General features: G+C 42.6%; 1 protein-coding gene across 1 annotated transcript in view; it reads right to left on the bottom strand.

The window, feature by feature from the left end:
• oafa (OAF homolog a) overlaps window positions 1-17,927 on the bottom strand; it is a 38,187-nt gene that overhangs the window by 6,261 nt on the left and 13,999 nt on the right. Inside the window, exons 2-3 of the mRNA XM_080429416.1 lie at window positions 4,786-4,920; window positions 1,322-1,502 (exon numbers count right to left, since the gene is read on the bottom strand). Coding sequence (XP_080285542.1) covers window positions 1,322-1,502; window positions 4,786-4,920 — 316 coding nt within the window. The remainder of the gene's footprint in view (window positions 1-1,321; window positions 1,503-4,785; window positions 4,921-17,927) is intronic.

Genomic DNA, 17,927 nt, shown 5'->3' with positions numbered 1-17,927 from the left:
GTGCTTCATAGTAAATGTACTTTAGCTTTGCTCAAGGATGAAACCTTGTTTTTCAAAAAACAGAAAGGTGGAAACTGTGAGGAAGCCTTTTGTATGTGCACAGATAAGGGGGAGGGGCAGGGATAAGAGAGTCTCATCTTATCCACAAAGAGCCGGAGTGGTTCTGCACTTCACAGAGAAACCTTGCAACCGAAGTAAACACTTGAAGTCGTATCATTAAAGCACAATGAGAAGATAGTCTCAAGAGGTGTGGAGGAGATTTGGACAGGAAGGATACGCAGGAGGGACCACAAAGAGGGATTGCGGCGTGTGTGTGTGTGTGTGTGTGTGTGTGTGTGTGTGTGTGTGTGTGTGTGTGTGTGTGTGTGTGTGTGTGTGTGTGTATGTGACAGAGGGAAGAGACAGAACTTGCAACAACATCTGAAACACTCGTAGAAGCAGCTTTTTACAACCCTGGCACACATTATTATTTCAGACAGTTATGCCTGATTTATAATTTGTCGTACGACGGTGTCGCGTGCAGAAAAATAGACGATCTTCAAGCTCACAACTACTTGTAGATCTGCTATTTCCAGTACGCATAGTGAAAGTGACACTGAGATGGCCGCTGACCTTTCTCCAGCCAGTCTGTGGTGTAAATTGTCTCGCGGGCCTCGCTGCACACGTTCAGACATTTATAAATAACCTTCTAGATGACATCAGTCACAGCAATTATGCAGCTTTTGTGACCCGATTTGTTACCACTTTTACTCAAAATCTTTCAAAACAGACAATCTAAGCTCACAACGCATTGCATCGCAATGCTTTGTGAGCTTGTATGCAATTTAAAAAAACATCTGAATAAGGCTTAACTCATTCAGTGCCAATGAAATAAAAAAAATATTGCGAACTGTGCCAGCAATTTTTCAATTTTCTTATATCCTTTTCAAGTAGTCAGAGAATATTTATCTCCAGTATAATCGATCCCCTAATGGGTGCTAATCACTGAGGGTTGCACTGTGTGGTTTCACAAATGTCAACGAGGTCATTGGACCTTGTTGACATTAATTGTCTGCCTTTTGAAAATAACATAATAACATTGAAAAATACATATTAAAAAAAAAGTGCTCTGGAGCCGAGATACAGCCTTTTTCAGTAATAAGTTAAACAAGAAGTGAACAATGGAGCAGTTAATCTTCAAACCTGATAAACTCCACAGACAGAAGCAGCGTTTACAACAAGCCCGGCAGCCAGCCAGCCAGCCAGCCAGCACACATTGTTATGCAATAGATAGTTTCATAGTGGGAAAGTGACACCGAGATGCCCCGCCCCCGGCGCTGACCTTTCTCCAGCCAGTGCTTGACGTCCGTCTCGCGGGTGTAGACGGCCTCGCGGGCCTCGCTGCACATGTTGTGGAGGTGGGAGCTGAGCTGCCCGGCCCGGCTCAGGTTGACCGCCACGCTCATGGTCAGCTGCTCCAGTCCTCGCCGCTCCTCTGCCAAGCGGATGGCTTGAGGGTTTTTCTGCCAGAGCACAACGAAAAAAACAACCATCCATCATCCAAGGTCAATCAGTGCTCATCGTTGCTGTCGGGGAAGAAACCTCTCATCTCCATATTTTTTGTAAATGAACGGCCTACTTGATCATACAACAGTGTCACACAAAAGCATTAATAATAATAAGGGATTTTATTTATAATGCACTTTACATTTGTGAATACCTCCAAAGTGCTACAATAGGCAGTTGCATAAAAAATGATCATCACATCATTAAAAACATCTAAGAAACTGAAACAAAACATTTAAAACATGAGGGCATAAAGCCTAGAGGTAAAACCAGTGTAGCTAAAAAAATGCTTTGTTTAAAAGTAGCAGATCTGCAAGTTCGAGCTTGTAGATATGCTGCTTTTGCAACAACAACAAAAAAAAATTATCCTGAAAAGTTAGTTTTGGACAAAACACCCGTTTTCACCTGACAGAGACGTTATGTTTCCCCACTTAAACCTGTGGTGCTAAAATGTCTCATCTCTCCAATCCCAACAATCTCTCTTGGGGGCTTTGCAACTACATCTGCAGTATCTTTCTGCTTGCTCATCCACCCGTGTTTGATACCTGCTGCTAAGATGTCTCACCTGCACAAAAGACTATGCGCTCAAAGGACTGGTTTCTATATCTTGTTATATATTTGTATATCCGTGCACTTTGTTTGACATTGCTCGTGTTATATTAGGATCTTTGACATCTCTGATCTGTTTTCCATGTTTGTTTCTTTCTTTCTCTATTCTTCCTCTTATTTTACAACACCTTCTTGAAAGTGCAAATGACGGGGGAGCTTGTTTACGACACTTTCACCCACGTTGTTACACCTGTAAACCCGAGATGCAGTGGTGTAAAGTAACTAAGTCCATTTACTCAAGTCAAATTTTGAGGTATTTTTTTTACTTTACTGGAGTATTTCCAACTTTCAGTACTTTTACTGCTACTCCACTACATGGAGGCAAATATTATACTTTTACTCCACTACAATTCTAACTTTAGATACTAGTTACTTTGTAGATTTTGATTATCATTACAAAACATACATTAACCACTTCAGCTCTATATACATATCGGCCATTTGAAAATAACCGATCTACAAGCTCACAATGCATCGCGATGCGATGCATTGTGAGCTTGTAGATCTGCTATTTTCAAAAGATTTTTATACATTTGAAACATTGTGAAATGGGACATTCTGCATAATGAGTACTTTTACTTTTGGTACGTAATTTTGATACCATTGCTTTTGTACTTTTACTCAAGTAAATTCTTAATTCCAGACTTTACTTGTAACAGTATGTCTACATTGCAGTATTGATACTTTTACTTAAGTAAAAAAGTTGAGTACTTTTTCCACCACATGCCGAGATGACATTTGAATCTGAATGGGTAAATGGGGAACCTTTCCTATGTTCCCTTCTGGTGTCAAGGCTGGCTAGGCACCAGCAGAGATGTAGCCACTTGTAGCCACAGAAGCAGAGACAATCTCTTCTATTAATAGAGTATACCCAGCCAGCTGTCTGCTATCCCATTTACATGGATTACAGCAAAATAAAATCTCACGACTGAAAGGCTTTGTATGGCCAACAAGCCCTAATATGTGATTTGTGAAACAGTGTGAATGGAGCCCCAACACACTAGCGCTGTTTCCTAAACAATTAACACAATAATGTATTATGTTTTAGGCTTTAACGTTTGCTTTTATGAAATATTCGAGACCATTAGGGGTTTTATGGAAGATGCTTCTGAACATAATTTGCTCGTTTGACCACTTTAAAATGCTTTAATCTTAAAATAATAACCAAAAATAGCTGACCTACAACCTGAAGATCGGCTATTGTTGCCACGCAACATGCTTCCATAGAAGACATGCTGGCTTCTATGGAATCCAAATGACTGAAATCAGTCGTGGCGACTGAGAACTTTGATCCATGCATTTAGCATACTTCATATGCACAGATTCAAGAGGGTTAATTTGTCTCTCATACAGGTACAAGCAGCGATCTGTCTGTGTTGAATACTCCACAGACTGTGCCAACACGTTTAAGATATATTATCAGTGGTGGCTTATCCAACGGGCTTGAGGTGCTGAAGCACAGGGCACCAACCTTGGGGGGGGGGGGGCACCAAACGGCGTGAAGAAAAAAAAAACGGCAAAAAACTGCACAATTTGGTGTTGAAACGCACTGGTGAAGCGTCCTTCCCCCCCCCCGTTGACAAAACCGTCCCGGGGGGCACCAAGCCGGGTCCAAGCTGAACACCCGAAGGGTTAATCCGCCCCTGTATATTATAAGAGCAGGATGAAGACTAGGGATAGGATTAATCGGTATCGTAATGTCGGCCTTAAAAATACAATATTGGCATCGAACAGATATCAAAATAATATATTGGTTTTGACGATATTCTATTTGATAATATCTATGTTTGAATGTGAATCTGAAAAGGCCTTTTGTGATGATGGCTGCAGGAGGCTGCAGATTCAGTCAGTGTTTTCTGGGCTAGCTTTCAAAAGGGGCAACAAAAAAATACCACATTTAAGTTGTTTGAACTAACATGTGCATCAGCAGGCCTAATGAATCAATCAGGTAACAAGAATGCACAGTTTTTAGAGGCAATATCAGTATCGATCAATTTGATCACGCAATTAACCACTTAATCCCCAGCATCCGTATTGTGGGGAAAGTTCTCGTTGAAAATCAGCAAAAGCTTTCCCCACAATAACAGAAAACAAAAAAGACATAGTATTGAGCCTTGAGGGACTACAGGGTTACCCATATGGGGTTTAAGTGGTTAATCGGTAATTGGATATCGGCCAAAATTTCAATATTGCACATCCCTAATGAATATCCATTTTAATTTGTGGTATAACTCTCTGGAAATATCTTGATTAAAAAAATATTACAATTTGCAATAATATTAAACAGTTCAAGCGCTGCTATAAGCAGTCACTCATTCAAAATTATGTACAGTTGGACAGTTGGTTTTATATTGACTATTATTCTTTACTTTATATAATGTCATTTTTGTATTACTTTTATTAGGGATTGGTTTACATTTATGTAATTTTGTTATATAACATACTGATGTATTAATATATTGTTATATGACAAGGTAAGAAGGGGGCCGGATAAGCTTTTGCTTCTCTCAGCCTCTTCTTGAACAAAAATGGTTGTGCTCTGTTATTGTCCTGAGGATTATGGAGTTTTCTGTACTAGGTTTTATTTGTTAAAGACAAATAAAGAAATCTAAATATGATATGCTTGCGTACCTGTCTGAGTCGGGCCATGGACTCACTGGGGATGATCTCGTTGTGGTTGAGACGTGAGATGAAGCAGAGGGCCTGGTACTGGCTCTGCCCTCTCTCCAGCTCCCCCAGGATCAGCGCGCGGAATATCTTCACATCCTGAAGACAAACAAGACAGACGAGACAGGAGGAGGAGAAGGATGAGTGCATAAATCTAATTACTTTCAACAAGGCAGCAATGGAGCGGTGATTAACCCATTAAGACCTGAGACCGATTCTGCAAACAGTTTTCTGAAAATACTTAGGTTTCTATATCAGTGGTGCTCAAACTGTTTCATGTCAAGGACCCCCAAAATGATATGTATTTGGCCGCAAACCTCCATCCCAAAATGTATAGTTCAAGGGACCCCCCAGAAACACAGATTTGAGTTACAAATGTTTGCTTTAGAAATATATATATTCAAAGATTTGCACAAATGTTCAAGATTTAAAATCGACGAGCAGCTACAAGCTTGTAGATCTGCTATTTTTGGGTGGCCAAAGAAATCAACACAGATGCGTTCCCGGCCTTAATGGGTTAAACGTGGTTTGCGCTAGGAGGCAGCAATTTATGTGGATATGCTCCGACTGATTATAGCAGCTACGCTTTCCATTTGTATACTTAAATGTCTCACTTTTCCAGACGCGCAAAGTAATTCAATATGGGGAGTTTATGGATGTTCAAACAAGTGTCTACTAAAAAGCAGAGAGTAGTTTATGTTCGCTCTAAACAACAGTGCTCCATCCGACAGTTTGAGGATGGGTTTTTATTCATCTGCAGGCCTCTGACAGCATTGTTCCATTCTGGCTCTGCTCATTTGTGCTGTCAAATTAGTGCTTTAAAGCTGCAATCTGGAACTTGTTTCAACGACTGAAACATTACTTTATCAAGTCTGAGTGTGTTAATACAATATAAGTGGTTGGAGATGGTGGTCTCCTCACTCTTCCATTGAGACATTTAGACCCTGGTGTCAGGTAGGCCACCTACTGTACTGGTTGATGTAGCACAGCCTGAAGCTCACAAGAACAATTATGTCCCCTGGACAAGCTGGGATTGCCGGCTTGTCCCGTGGCAGAAACATGGTCTCTTTGAATCCCAGGGTAAGACATAAAAGTTACGGATTGCAGCTTTCAGGCGGCCTTGTTGATGACAATGACATCATCGTCACAACATCATCTCTCGGGTGTCCCCAGTCAGTGTCTGAATGGTTTGATGCTGGTTCATGTGGAACAGACAAAATGAATACAATGTGAGGATTCACCAGAAAATGTTGGTAGGGGTTATCGTGAGAAGACTCTGCTGAAGGCCTCTGGGACATATAACCGTTTGAACCCCAATGCCGCCCCCCTATTGGAACTTTGACGAGAAATAGCAGATCTACAAGCGCATACTGCGCCATGTTCCCGACGCGTTGTGGGCTTGTAGATCTGCCATTTCAGGCGAAGAGATTGCGTGTAGAAGGAAACAGACCAAGTGCCAAGGGGTAGGACAAGTAGAGTTGTAACTCCTTAAAACAGAGGGTTTAAGACTGGTTAAGAGTTCTATGAGAGGGCATGCAAAGCATGATGGGAAGGCTCCGACAGCACAGAGAGGAGGACCACGGACCTGTCTCCCTATTCATCTTCTCCCCCTCCGCCCCCCAACTCTGAAACCCTCTTGGCTTTGCCTCCAAGAGAGACACACACACACACACACACACACACACACACACACACACACACACACACACACACACACACACACACACACACACACACACACACACACACACACACACACACACACACACACACACACACACACACACACACACACACACACACACACACACACACACACACCCCTCCTCCGCTTTTCACACGGCCGTATGAAGCAGACGGAGTAGGAGAGGCTTCAAGTCTTCCACTCACCGCCTCTGCCCGGAGCAACTACATACACACACACACAAACTCGGATAAAGAAAAGGCCCAAGAGAAACTCTTTTGTTTTCCGCTAAGACTCTCCGTTCTTCTTACTTCCTCTACGCGCATCTGTAAACACTGGCAAGGAAGCAAATACAACCTGCCCCGGAGCTTGTTTACATTCATTTGTTGGCGTTTCTAGTCCACCTGGCATGAACCCTCAGTTTTTTTTAACAACTGCTTTTAATTCCGCGAACGAACAGCGCTTACTAGTTAAGAAGAGGAACATGCCATGTTGTTGTGTATTCCAAAAACACAATTCGCTCAAAACCACTCGACCCTTGGAAAAAGTAAACCAGAGCAAATATTGACATAGTTTTCAGCGCAACGTTAGCTTCAAAGGATTCCTTCACACCTCCCTGTCGACGGGCTCGACATCACGCAGCAGACAGCCAGACACAGACTGAGAGACAGACGGAAATACAGGGAAAAATAGACGGATCAAAGTGCATCGCCTCGGGCCTCGAAAACAGCCAATCTACAAGCTCACGGCGTGTCGTGTTGCGACGCGTCGTGAGCTTGTAGATCGGCTGTTTTCGACGAGCCACACGACGTGCAACCCGAGTATAAATCAGGCATGAAGTGTTGTCAGACGTAACTGAAGAGTCTACATCAGCCACTGATCTTCATACAACTGTAATAATGATCAAAGATGGTCTAAAGTTCTAAAACACTACAACGTCCAAAAGTGGGGTGCGGGACCCCCAGGGGTCCTTGGGGGGGTCGCCACCTAAATTTGTTAATACAGCATCACAATCATTTTAACCCCAATATATATATGCTTTTAAGCAAAAAAAAAAAAAAACTAAAATCTTTGCTTCTGGGGGTCCCTGGAACAAAATATTTGTAGATGGGTGTCTGCCAAAAACATATCATTTTGGGGGTTTGAGCACCACTGATATAAAAACATAGGTTTTTCAGAATACTGTTGGCATTTAGAAGACATTTGTAGAATCGGCTTCAGGTCTTAATGGGTTAAAGAGTCGTATGTCTAAGAATGAGAAGTCATGGACGCGTCGCAGTGAAGACCAACAGACCTCCAGAGAGAGAGAGACAGAGACACAGACACAGTGAACACTGACAGACCTCCAGAGAGACACAGACACAGTGAACACTGACAGACCTTCAGAGAGACAGACAGAGACACAGACACAGTGAACACTGACAGACCTCCAAAGAGACAGACAGAGACACAGACACAGTGAACACTGACAGACCTCCAGAGAGACAGACATAGACTCAGACACAGTGAACACTGACAGACCTCCAGAGAGACAGACAGAGATACAGACACAGTGAACACTGACATACCTCCAGAGACACAGACACAGTGAACACTGACAGACCTCCAGAGAGACAGACAGAGACACAGACACAGTGAACACTGACAGACCTCCAGAGAGACAGACATAGACACAGACACAGTGAACACAGACAGACCTCCAGAGAGACAGACACAGACACAGTGAACACTGACAGACCTTCAGAGAGACAGACATAGACACAGACACAGTGAACACTGACAGACCTCCAAAGAGACAGACAGAGATACAGACACAGTGAACACTGACAGACCTCCAGAGAGGAGAGAGACAGACAGAGACACAGACAGGCCACGGCTTCTGGACCTCCCAGACAGCACACACATGGCATTCTGCTAGTGTGTGTGCATGTGTGTGTGTGTGTGTGTGTGTGTGTGTGTGTGTGTGTGTGTGTGTGTGTGTGTGTGTGTGTGTGTGTGTGGTGAGGGGGCAGAGAGGCAAAAAAGGAGGGGGAGGGCATTCCTGTCAGACTCAGACTCTCACACACACACACACACACACAAAGCTTGCCCCAGGGCTTTCTGGGTAATTACAGAGGAGCTGAGCAGCTCCACCACTCTGTTCCAACGCGGTACGGCGGTACCACGCTGAAGACACCAATAACTCTTCCACCACTCCACCACCATGCACCACTGTGTTATGATGTGTATGTGGGTGAGAGGCTGACTCCTGATCACCTGGTGTGTCTTATGAGCACACTAGACTTGGGTGGCATCTATTTCTTTCATACTTCCTGACAGTTCCCCGGGGTATATTATGGTATACACGTATATATATATATATATATGACGATATGGTAAAAAAAACAAAAAACAAGATGGGGTCTAATAACAGCATGGCTTCCACCAGAATCTTGGACAACCTTAGTGCCATGTTGACACTGATGTCATCATATGGCTGTGAGTGATATCATGTGGATTTCAAAATATTGCAGTTATTTGCCTCTCCGTTGACTTCCAGTATAAAAAAAATGTCATATATATTTCAAAATGTATAAAACATATGTGGAAAAATATTCAGGGGTTTGCTTTCTTGGCGTCGTGCATAAGAAATGTGGCTCTGATGATCAGTCCAGTGGTTTGTGAGATTGGAGCCGACACACTTCAAACTCTGCAAAACCTTTCAGTGAAAACACTGCTGACAGTTCAGAGATTCCAGAAGGCTTCAGGAAACGCACGCATGCACACACACACACACACACACACACACACACACACACACACACACACACTCTCTCTGCTAGGGGGTTTGCCCCATAGGAGCGATGTCATAAAAAAAATAAAAAAAAAGAGCTGCTGGTGATAGAGGATACTGTGGCATGTATGACATTGTCTAGCCCAGTGCTTCACAAAGTGGGATTCAGGGACCCCAAGGGGGTCCTTGTTCCAGGGGGTCCCCAGTAAAAGCAGTTTTAACTACTTTATCCATTTATATGTTGGCTATTAAAAAATAGCAGATCTACAAGCTCACAGCGCGTCACTTCGTGCGTGTGTACATCTGCTATTTTTGAAAATATTGCAAATATTGCAAAAGTTTGCAATGAATACTAGGAAATAAGAGTCCTTCTATAGGTTCAGCATACCTTGCTGGAGGACACAATGAGACACTGTCACGGCGATACCGACAGATACATCAGTGGGCTGAACAGAGACGGTGTGTGGGTGGTGGTGACAGACTCTGGCTAATAAACTGCCTTTGTAGTTGGAAGAAGAATTCATCTCAAGATAAAGTTCAATGTGGCCAAAGTTTCCATTCCATATCTAGGAGTCTGTTTTTTGTTTTTTTTAAAGGGCACTGAAAATCATCACGTTCTGGATTTCTAAATACCGTGGTACATTGGTTCTCAAAGTGGGGTCCGGCCCGGGGACCCCCAGCGGTCCTTGGGGCGGTACCAGGGGGTCCCCGGCAAAATTAGCTGAAATAACATCACAATAATTTTAACCACTTTATCCATATTTTATACTTTTGGCTATTCAAAAATAGCAGATATACAAGCTCATGTAGATCTGTTATTTTTGAGAAATCAACATGAACATTTTTGCAAATCTTTTAATATATATATATTTTTAAAGTAACATTTTTTAACTTCTGGGGTCCCTGGAACAACATATTTTGAGATAGGGGTCCGTGGCCAAATACATATAATTTTGGGGGTCCTTGACATAAAAAAGGTTTGAGAACCACTGCCCTGGTATACCGTAGTCCAGATACTGAGATCCACAAGGGAATGGCTCGGCGTCAGACTTCATGTAACCAGCCTATGACGTCATTCATCGATGACATATCTATGACGTACAGTATGACTACTGTTTCATTCTGATCCGAGCCCCGTTGACTTCCATTCTGAAATGAAAGCTAAACACAATTTCACAAAATAAATGGAGGGAAAACAATCGGTTACCTCTGTGGCCTACTGGCAATGTGCACAAGAAATATGGCACCGATCGGTCCAGTGGTTTGTGAGATTAGCTGCGAACACACAGACAAAAGTAACCACGTAAATGTACTCAAGTACTGTACTGAAGTACAATTTTTAGGTACTTTTACTTTACTGGAGTATTTGCAATTTACTATACTTTTACTCACTACATCTCAGAGGCAAATATTGTACATTTACTGCATTACAATTACTGTATATGAAAACTTTAGTTACTAGTTACTTTGTACATTTTGATTATTATTACAAAACATACAACTCATTCACTGCCACTGACGTAATAAACGTAATTATTCACGTTTACCAATGCTGCCACTGACGTAAAAAAGTAAAAAAAAAAAATCATTTTTTTTTCCCATTTGACCCAAAGACCAAGGAGATATGATTTTTCGAAGATCTAGACTCCCATCCACTTCCTTGTTAATTTAAAAATTCTGTATCTCGGCTCCTGAGTACTTTTTTTTTTTTCAATGAAAAATCTCTGGCAGTGGGCAAACGCGGCCAGCAATAATTCTGGCAGTGAATGAGTTAACCACTTCAGCCCTATACATTTCGGCCATTTGAAAATAGCCGATCTACAAGCTCACAATGCGTTGTGAGCTTGTAGATCTACTATTTTGGACATTCTGCATAATGAGTACTTTCTACTTTTGGTACTTTAAGTACATTTTGATGCCAATACTTCTGTACTTTTACTCAAGTACATTTTGATTACCGGACTTTTACTTGTAACTGGGTGTTTCTACATTGCAGTATTGATACTTTTACTTCGGTAAAAGTATCAATACTGCAATGTAGAAACACCCAGTTACAAGTAAAAGTCCGGTAATCAAAATGTACTTGAGTACTTTTTGAGTACTTTTTCCACAATTGCACACAACCGGTAAAAAGTAACCAAAAGTCAGACGTCGGTGGTGCTCCTTGTTGAAAAGGGATTCACACTCACTCAAAGTCAAAGATTTAAATCATTAAACAAACACGCCGCTACAACACATTCAGGTCACGCACCTGCATTCATTTCCTCTTGACCTTTGTGACTCATGCACATTGTACACTTCAGTCAGCAACACTCATGTCATCTATTAGATTTAACCAGTTATTGCAACAAATGGAATACAGTTACGCTTGGTGTTGATGGCTCTGCGCTTTTAAAGCAAAATCAGGGAACACAATGCAGAATCCTCCCATGCGTACACAAGAGCGGGTCTGAAGCAAGACAGTGAATTCAGTTTAACTTGCAAACATTAATGTTCAGTATAACCTTTGATAAGAAGAAGAAAGTCCGCACACTGTTCTCAAGCTCCAAAAAAAAGAACTTTAAATTTTTGCAACGTTTCGACCTTCTAGGTCTTCATCAGGCTCAGTCTTCATTGCCTGATGAAGACCTAGAGCTTGAGAACAGTGTGCGGACTTTCTTCTTCTTATCCTTGATTCTTCCCTTGATGTCCAGCACCTGGCCTAAATGCAGGCGTGGGATGTGCGAACAATTCTCTCTTTGAACAGTATAACCTTTGAGCCATGCAATACTCTTAACTAGAATGGTGGAGGCTGGGGTGGTCAAGGCAAAGCTTTGTAGTAGCAGTGTGTGTCGCACCTTTTCTGTTGCAGGTGTGCTAAGTGCAAAAATAATTGTCCTCCATCCTCATCAAAACACCAGGTGAAAATGAAAGTAAAGAATTTAAAAGAAGACGTAAAAAGGGGTTGTCAAACCCAGCGAAAATAACCGTGATCAAGGGTTTGGGTTTTTTGAAAATAATGCAGCATTGAGAAGCAGTTGGATGATTAGAAACACTTATTCGGGCAGTAGACTAATAAGACAGCTGATTGAAGCCAGGAAAGCGTACACGACTCCTGTGTCCTGCGAGAACCAACTAAATGCTTCATTTACAACGACGTACCTGAAATCAGACGACAGTCGCAGCATACTAGTGGCAACGTGGCTAAATTGAAAGAGGATCAGGCTCTCACATTGACATGACACTTTGCAGGAGTTGGATTACTGCCCTGCATGATGAGTTACCAGCAGCTCCTTCCAAAGCACAGTGGGAGGAAGGCGTCCAAGTCCTCGTACACAGGCTTCATAAATCAATACAACTGTGTGTGTACACGATGCTGCAACGCACTGACTGCATGTACTGTACACACATATAGTACATAACTGTACACAATGGCACGTGCATACGCATAACAGTAAACACTGCAGTGCACGTGCACATTTTGTGTTTTCTTCCTAAAATGAATGCCCTAGCTTCATCATACTGCAGCGTCACACGAAAGTATCAAAAGTAGCAGATCTACAAGCTCAAAACGCGTCGCTTCGCGCCGCGTTTTGAGCTTGTAGATCTGTTACTTTTGCTATTTTTGAATTTGAATCCTGAAAAGTAACAGTTTTGGACATAATGAGGTTTCCACCCCGACAGAGACCATAATATGCATTAGGTCCCCCATCTACACTGTAAAATCCTTAGTGTTAACTCGACTCTGAGAGAGAGTGAGAGAGAAAACCTTACGAGTTCAATCTGTTCCTAATCCTAACTATCAATCATTTACCTGGGGACCCACGGGAACCCCCCTCAAGGAACCCTGTGGGTCCCCCGGCCCACCATTGAGAACCACAGACGTACATACATGCACTTATTAACTGTGAGAAAAACGAACGGTTCCCAGGCTCCAGCCATCGATGGAATGGCAGAGGTGAGCAGCAAAAACAATAAAAATGACGATTATGATAATAATAACGAGAATGTCTGGAGGGTTTGAGTGCCGTTCAAATAATGAGTGTGCGCTCTTCAAAAACAAACAGAGCAATAACAATGACATCATCTGCACTAGAAGCAGTCACATGGGGCTCTGTTTGTTTGGACAAGACCAGACACCCATCTGCCTGCCCGTCACTTCTAGTGTGCCAACTAACACTTCACTGGCACACACACGCACACAATGATTGCACACACGCACGCACACGCACACGCACACGCACACACACACACACACACACACACACACACACACACACACACACACACACACACACACACACACACACACACACACTTATGATTTTGTCGCATTCCTGAGCCAATAATTTGATGACTGACAGATGCTAATGTCTCCAGTAGGAGACTCAAATGCAGGTCAATTGAGTCTACGCCAGTCATCAAATTATTGGCTCAGGAATGCGACAAAAACAAAAAAATCTCCATGAATTCAAGGCTTTATGGGGTCTGTAATTGATAGAAAATAAGTAATTTTTTTGGTGAACTACTCCTTTAACATCTGGAATTGTAACATTGCTATTGCATTTCTTCAGCTCTAAAATAATTCACATCGCTGCATAAGTATTTGCTCTTCTTTCACAACTCTCTCTCTTTCTCCCTTTCTCTCTCTCTAACATTGTATTACTCTACTAGTGAGGACACAGTATATTTATAGGACAGTGATTTCATGAATGCAATTTTATGAATGCCATTTTCTGTCTTTTTCTTCAAATTTTTTTTTTACAGAAAATAGCCGATCTACAAGCCCACAAAGCATTGTAGTACGTTGTGGCCTTGTAAAGCTGCTATTTTCGGTGAGTAACTAAGTAAAATCAGGCATAACTGTAGTCTAAATCTCTAAGTGTTGTGAGTCTGATCCTAACACTAATCCATAACTCTAGTCTAAACCTTTTTATAATTGTAAGACTCATTAAACCGTAAATCCTGAAAATTGTCTCTCAAATTCTACAAAAACGTTTGACCCTCACAAGTATAGTAGTACAAGTCTCTCTCTCTGTCACTCGCTCGCTCGCTCGCACACACACACACACACACACACACACACACACACACACACACACACACACACACACACACACACACACACACACACACACACACACACACACACACACACACACACACACACACACACACACACACACACACACACACACACACACACACACACACACACACACACACACACACACACATTGAGATAAGAGTAAATAGAAGTGTGGAGAAAGCAGGGTGAATTAAATGCTTGCTATGCAACTGGGTGTGTTGTCCTCAACTGATGAAATATTAATAATCAAAGGAAGGCCTCCATGCACCTGCTGCAGTAATATCCAAACACCCAGAGACAGAGAGAGAGAGAGAGTGCTGAACTTCACTGATCAAACGGAAAACATTCTCTTTTGAAATGAGCTGCCAAAGAGGGTTGGTAATGTTTTGATGGGGCAGAGATACCAGGTTAATGCCTCTGACAGCCGATGAGAAGCAATCCTGCTGGGCGTCAATTGTCAGTACTTTTACTTCTACTCCACTACATCTCAGAGGCAAATATTGTATAGATTTAGATTATTATTACAAAACATACATTAACCACTTCAGCCCTAGATACATTTCGGCCATTTGCAAATAGCAGATCTACACATTGTGGCGACGCGTTGTGAGCTTGTCAGTGTTGCAGCTATTTTCAAAGGATGTTTATAGATTTTATACATTTGAAAACTTAATGAGTACTTTCTACTTTTAGTACGTTAAGTACATTTTGATACCAATACTTTTGTACTTTTACTCAAGTAAATTTTGAATTCTGGACTTTTACTTGTAAAGAGTATTTCTACATTGCAGTATTGTTACTCAAGTAAAATGTGAGTACTTTTTCCACCACTGGCATTAACTCAGAGATACCCTACGGGTCAGAGGTAAATCAACCAATTTTGGCCCTATACTTGGTCATATAACGTGAATAGAGAGAATACCTGATCCACAAGCTCACGTCTTGCGAAGTTGCAATACGATGCATTTTGAGCTTGTATATCGTCGCTGTCAGGCAGAAACCTCTTATCTCCATATTCGAAGCTTTAGTTTTTTCGTAAATCAACAAGCAAAGCATCAAAAGTAGCAGATCTACAAGCTTTGGTCTGCTGCTTTTGCTATTTCTGAATTTGAATCCTGAAAAAGGAACCGTTTCCACCCGACAGAGACGATATGTGCCTTTTTGTTTTCTTTTTTATGTTGAGACAATTTCAGAGATTTTTGAAAAATGCATGACATGTCTAAAATAGGAAATGCCAGGTTTAAAGTGGTTAAATTAACAATTGGGATTTTGCAGTGTATGCTCGGACGGGACTGATGCCCATGTGAGGACCGTTGTGTGTGTGTGCGTGCGTGCTTGTGCACGCGTACGTGCTTGCAAACCATTTCCTGCTGGCAGTCCTCGTTGCCCCTGTCCGGTGGGGACAAAACACAGATTCTGTCAACAGCGCAGCCCAAAACGCCCCGCATTATAAATCACTGGACAAAGATAACACACGCAGACTACTCTGAATATAAAATACACAGCATTTCAGCTACAGTAGCCGGCATAGCCCAAGTAGGCCATAACGGCGTCCTGATACTGGAAGAGTGGAATTTTAATGGCGTATGCAAGTTTAGTTCACCTTACATGCACCGCCGAGAAACCACAGTTTAAAAATGATGACTACTTCCACCGAGAAGTTGAAAGTGATTTCTTTTCGCCCCCAGGGTCATTTTCAGTCACGTTTATTTCCTTAAGTAGTAATATAAGGCCTTATACCAGCGAAGTGAGTCACCCCCAGGAAAGACCTTTCCACATACAGTAATTACATGAAATTAAAGCTTTGAAGGCCAACATTCAAGAGGAAATGGCCATGTAGCATGATACGCGGCGGCGGACACTCGAAATTAAAAAGGAGGACATTTTCCCTTCTCGAAAAAAAAGGTCCGATGATTTCATACAGAGAAAAAAAAAAACTGTGGGTCCTTGAGTTTGCCACCGTGATTGTGTAAATGTCAGCGCAGCAACGAATACACCCGACGGAGCGGAGATTCCTCAACGCTGCTCCTTGACACCAGGGAGTAAGTCCACTGGTAGACAAACCACTGCTGCTGGCAACCAGCCAGACACAGTGTGCTCTGTAGACCTGAGTAATGGGTCAAACCCAGAGTGACCCGGCGGCGTTACCAGGGTTGGATATTTTCAATATTTGTTGCACAACTTACTATCCACGGCTAAAGCCTGATTTATACTCAGCTGCACGCTGGTGTTGCATGCCGAAAAATAACAGATCTACAAGCCCACAACGCGTCACATTCGTGACGCGTTGTGAGCTTGTATATCTGTTATTTTTCGGCATGAAAGTTGCTTGTAGATCTGCTATTTACTGAGCACGACACCGGCACGCAACTAAGTATAACTGAGGCTTTAAGTCACTGGTTCTCAACGTCGGTCCGAATGGCCCCTTGCGGGTCTGTAACTCTTGAGAGAGTGCAAGTGGAACCAAATGGACCCGTTAAATTAGCACTGAGCATTTTACAGTGTACCCAGAGATTAAAAGACATGGTATCTATCAGATGGGGGTCTGTGGTCTAATCTAAGGCATATCAAAGTGGGGGTCCTCGAAATGCAAAAGGCTCAAGAGCCACTGGCTTTTTTTTTGTGTGTGGCTGGTGTTTTGTTTTACAAATTGAACCCTGCCCACTACACAGGCGAGGACTGGGGGACCATTTCATGGGTGGTTACCTTTGGTGGGACAGATTATTTAAAGAGGTGCACAAAAGCCTATTCAGACACGGTCAAAAGGTGCCATTTACAGTGAGCATTCTCCGTCCTGGTAGCTGTAACCAGGCTAGCCAAACACCCTGTGTCGAGAGAGAGAATATACTTGTTGGTTTATTGGCTGTGAAAATAAGAGCTGTGTGTGTGGAGCCATAACATTGGGCTCTCGTTGAAAGGAGAGCAGGTTGTTTTCGCCGAGGGTTCAGCAGCTCTACTCCACTGAAGTGAATGTTCCCAGACACTAAAGTCTCACTTTGGACACCATATTAACCGTGCCAACTCACGCTTGCTTGCTTGCTTACATCCACACACACACACACACACACACACACACACACACACACACACACAGAGTGCCAGAGGCAGTCCCCGGGGCAAGAGGCCCTTCCTGTTTTCCAATCCCCTCTAAGACCCTGTCTGTTGATAAGGCTGACGGACTGACTGGGGAGGCCTGTTGGTCATCCACGCTCTGATGACTAATTAAAAAGGATTACAGCGTGCCTATGAATATATGTGACAGCCACGTACACTTTGTGACTGTAATTAAACTGTACACGGTGCAAATAAAATCTTTTCTACAATATGATATGTGGGGGTGGGGTTGGGGGGTTGGGGGGGGGGGGCAGCCTCGTCTGTGAAGCCAGGTGTTATTTGGACAGACAACACACTAGCGCACAGGTTTTGAAAGTGTGTGTGGGAGGGGGGATTGGAAAGGAAAATGGATGGGTGACATAAAAAATATATTGTCGCTGTCGGGCAGAAACCAGCTATCTTTTTTTTGTATTATTATAAAACAGTTCTATTGAACACCTTTTACGTCTGTGTGTGGGTTTTACAAT

The sequence above is a fragment of the Gymnoscopelus braueri genome, assembly GCF_963280865.1.
Source record: "Gymnoscopelus braueri genome assembly, chromosome: 5".
NCBI lineage: Eukaryota > Metazoa > Chordata > Actinopteri > Myctophiformes > Myctophidae > Gymnoscopelus > Gymnoscopelus braueri.
Note: the sequence above shows the minus strand (reverse complement) of the source record. Positions and strands in the feature narration are given on the sequence as shown.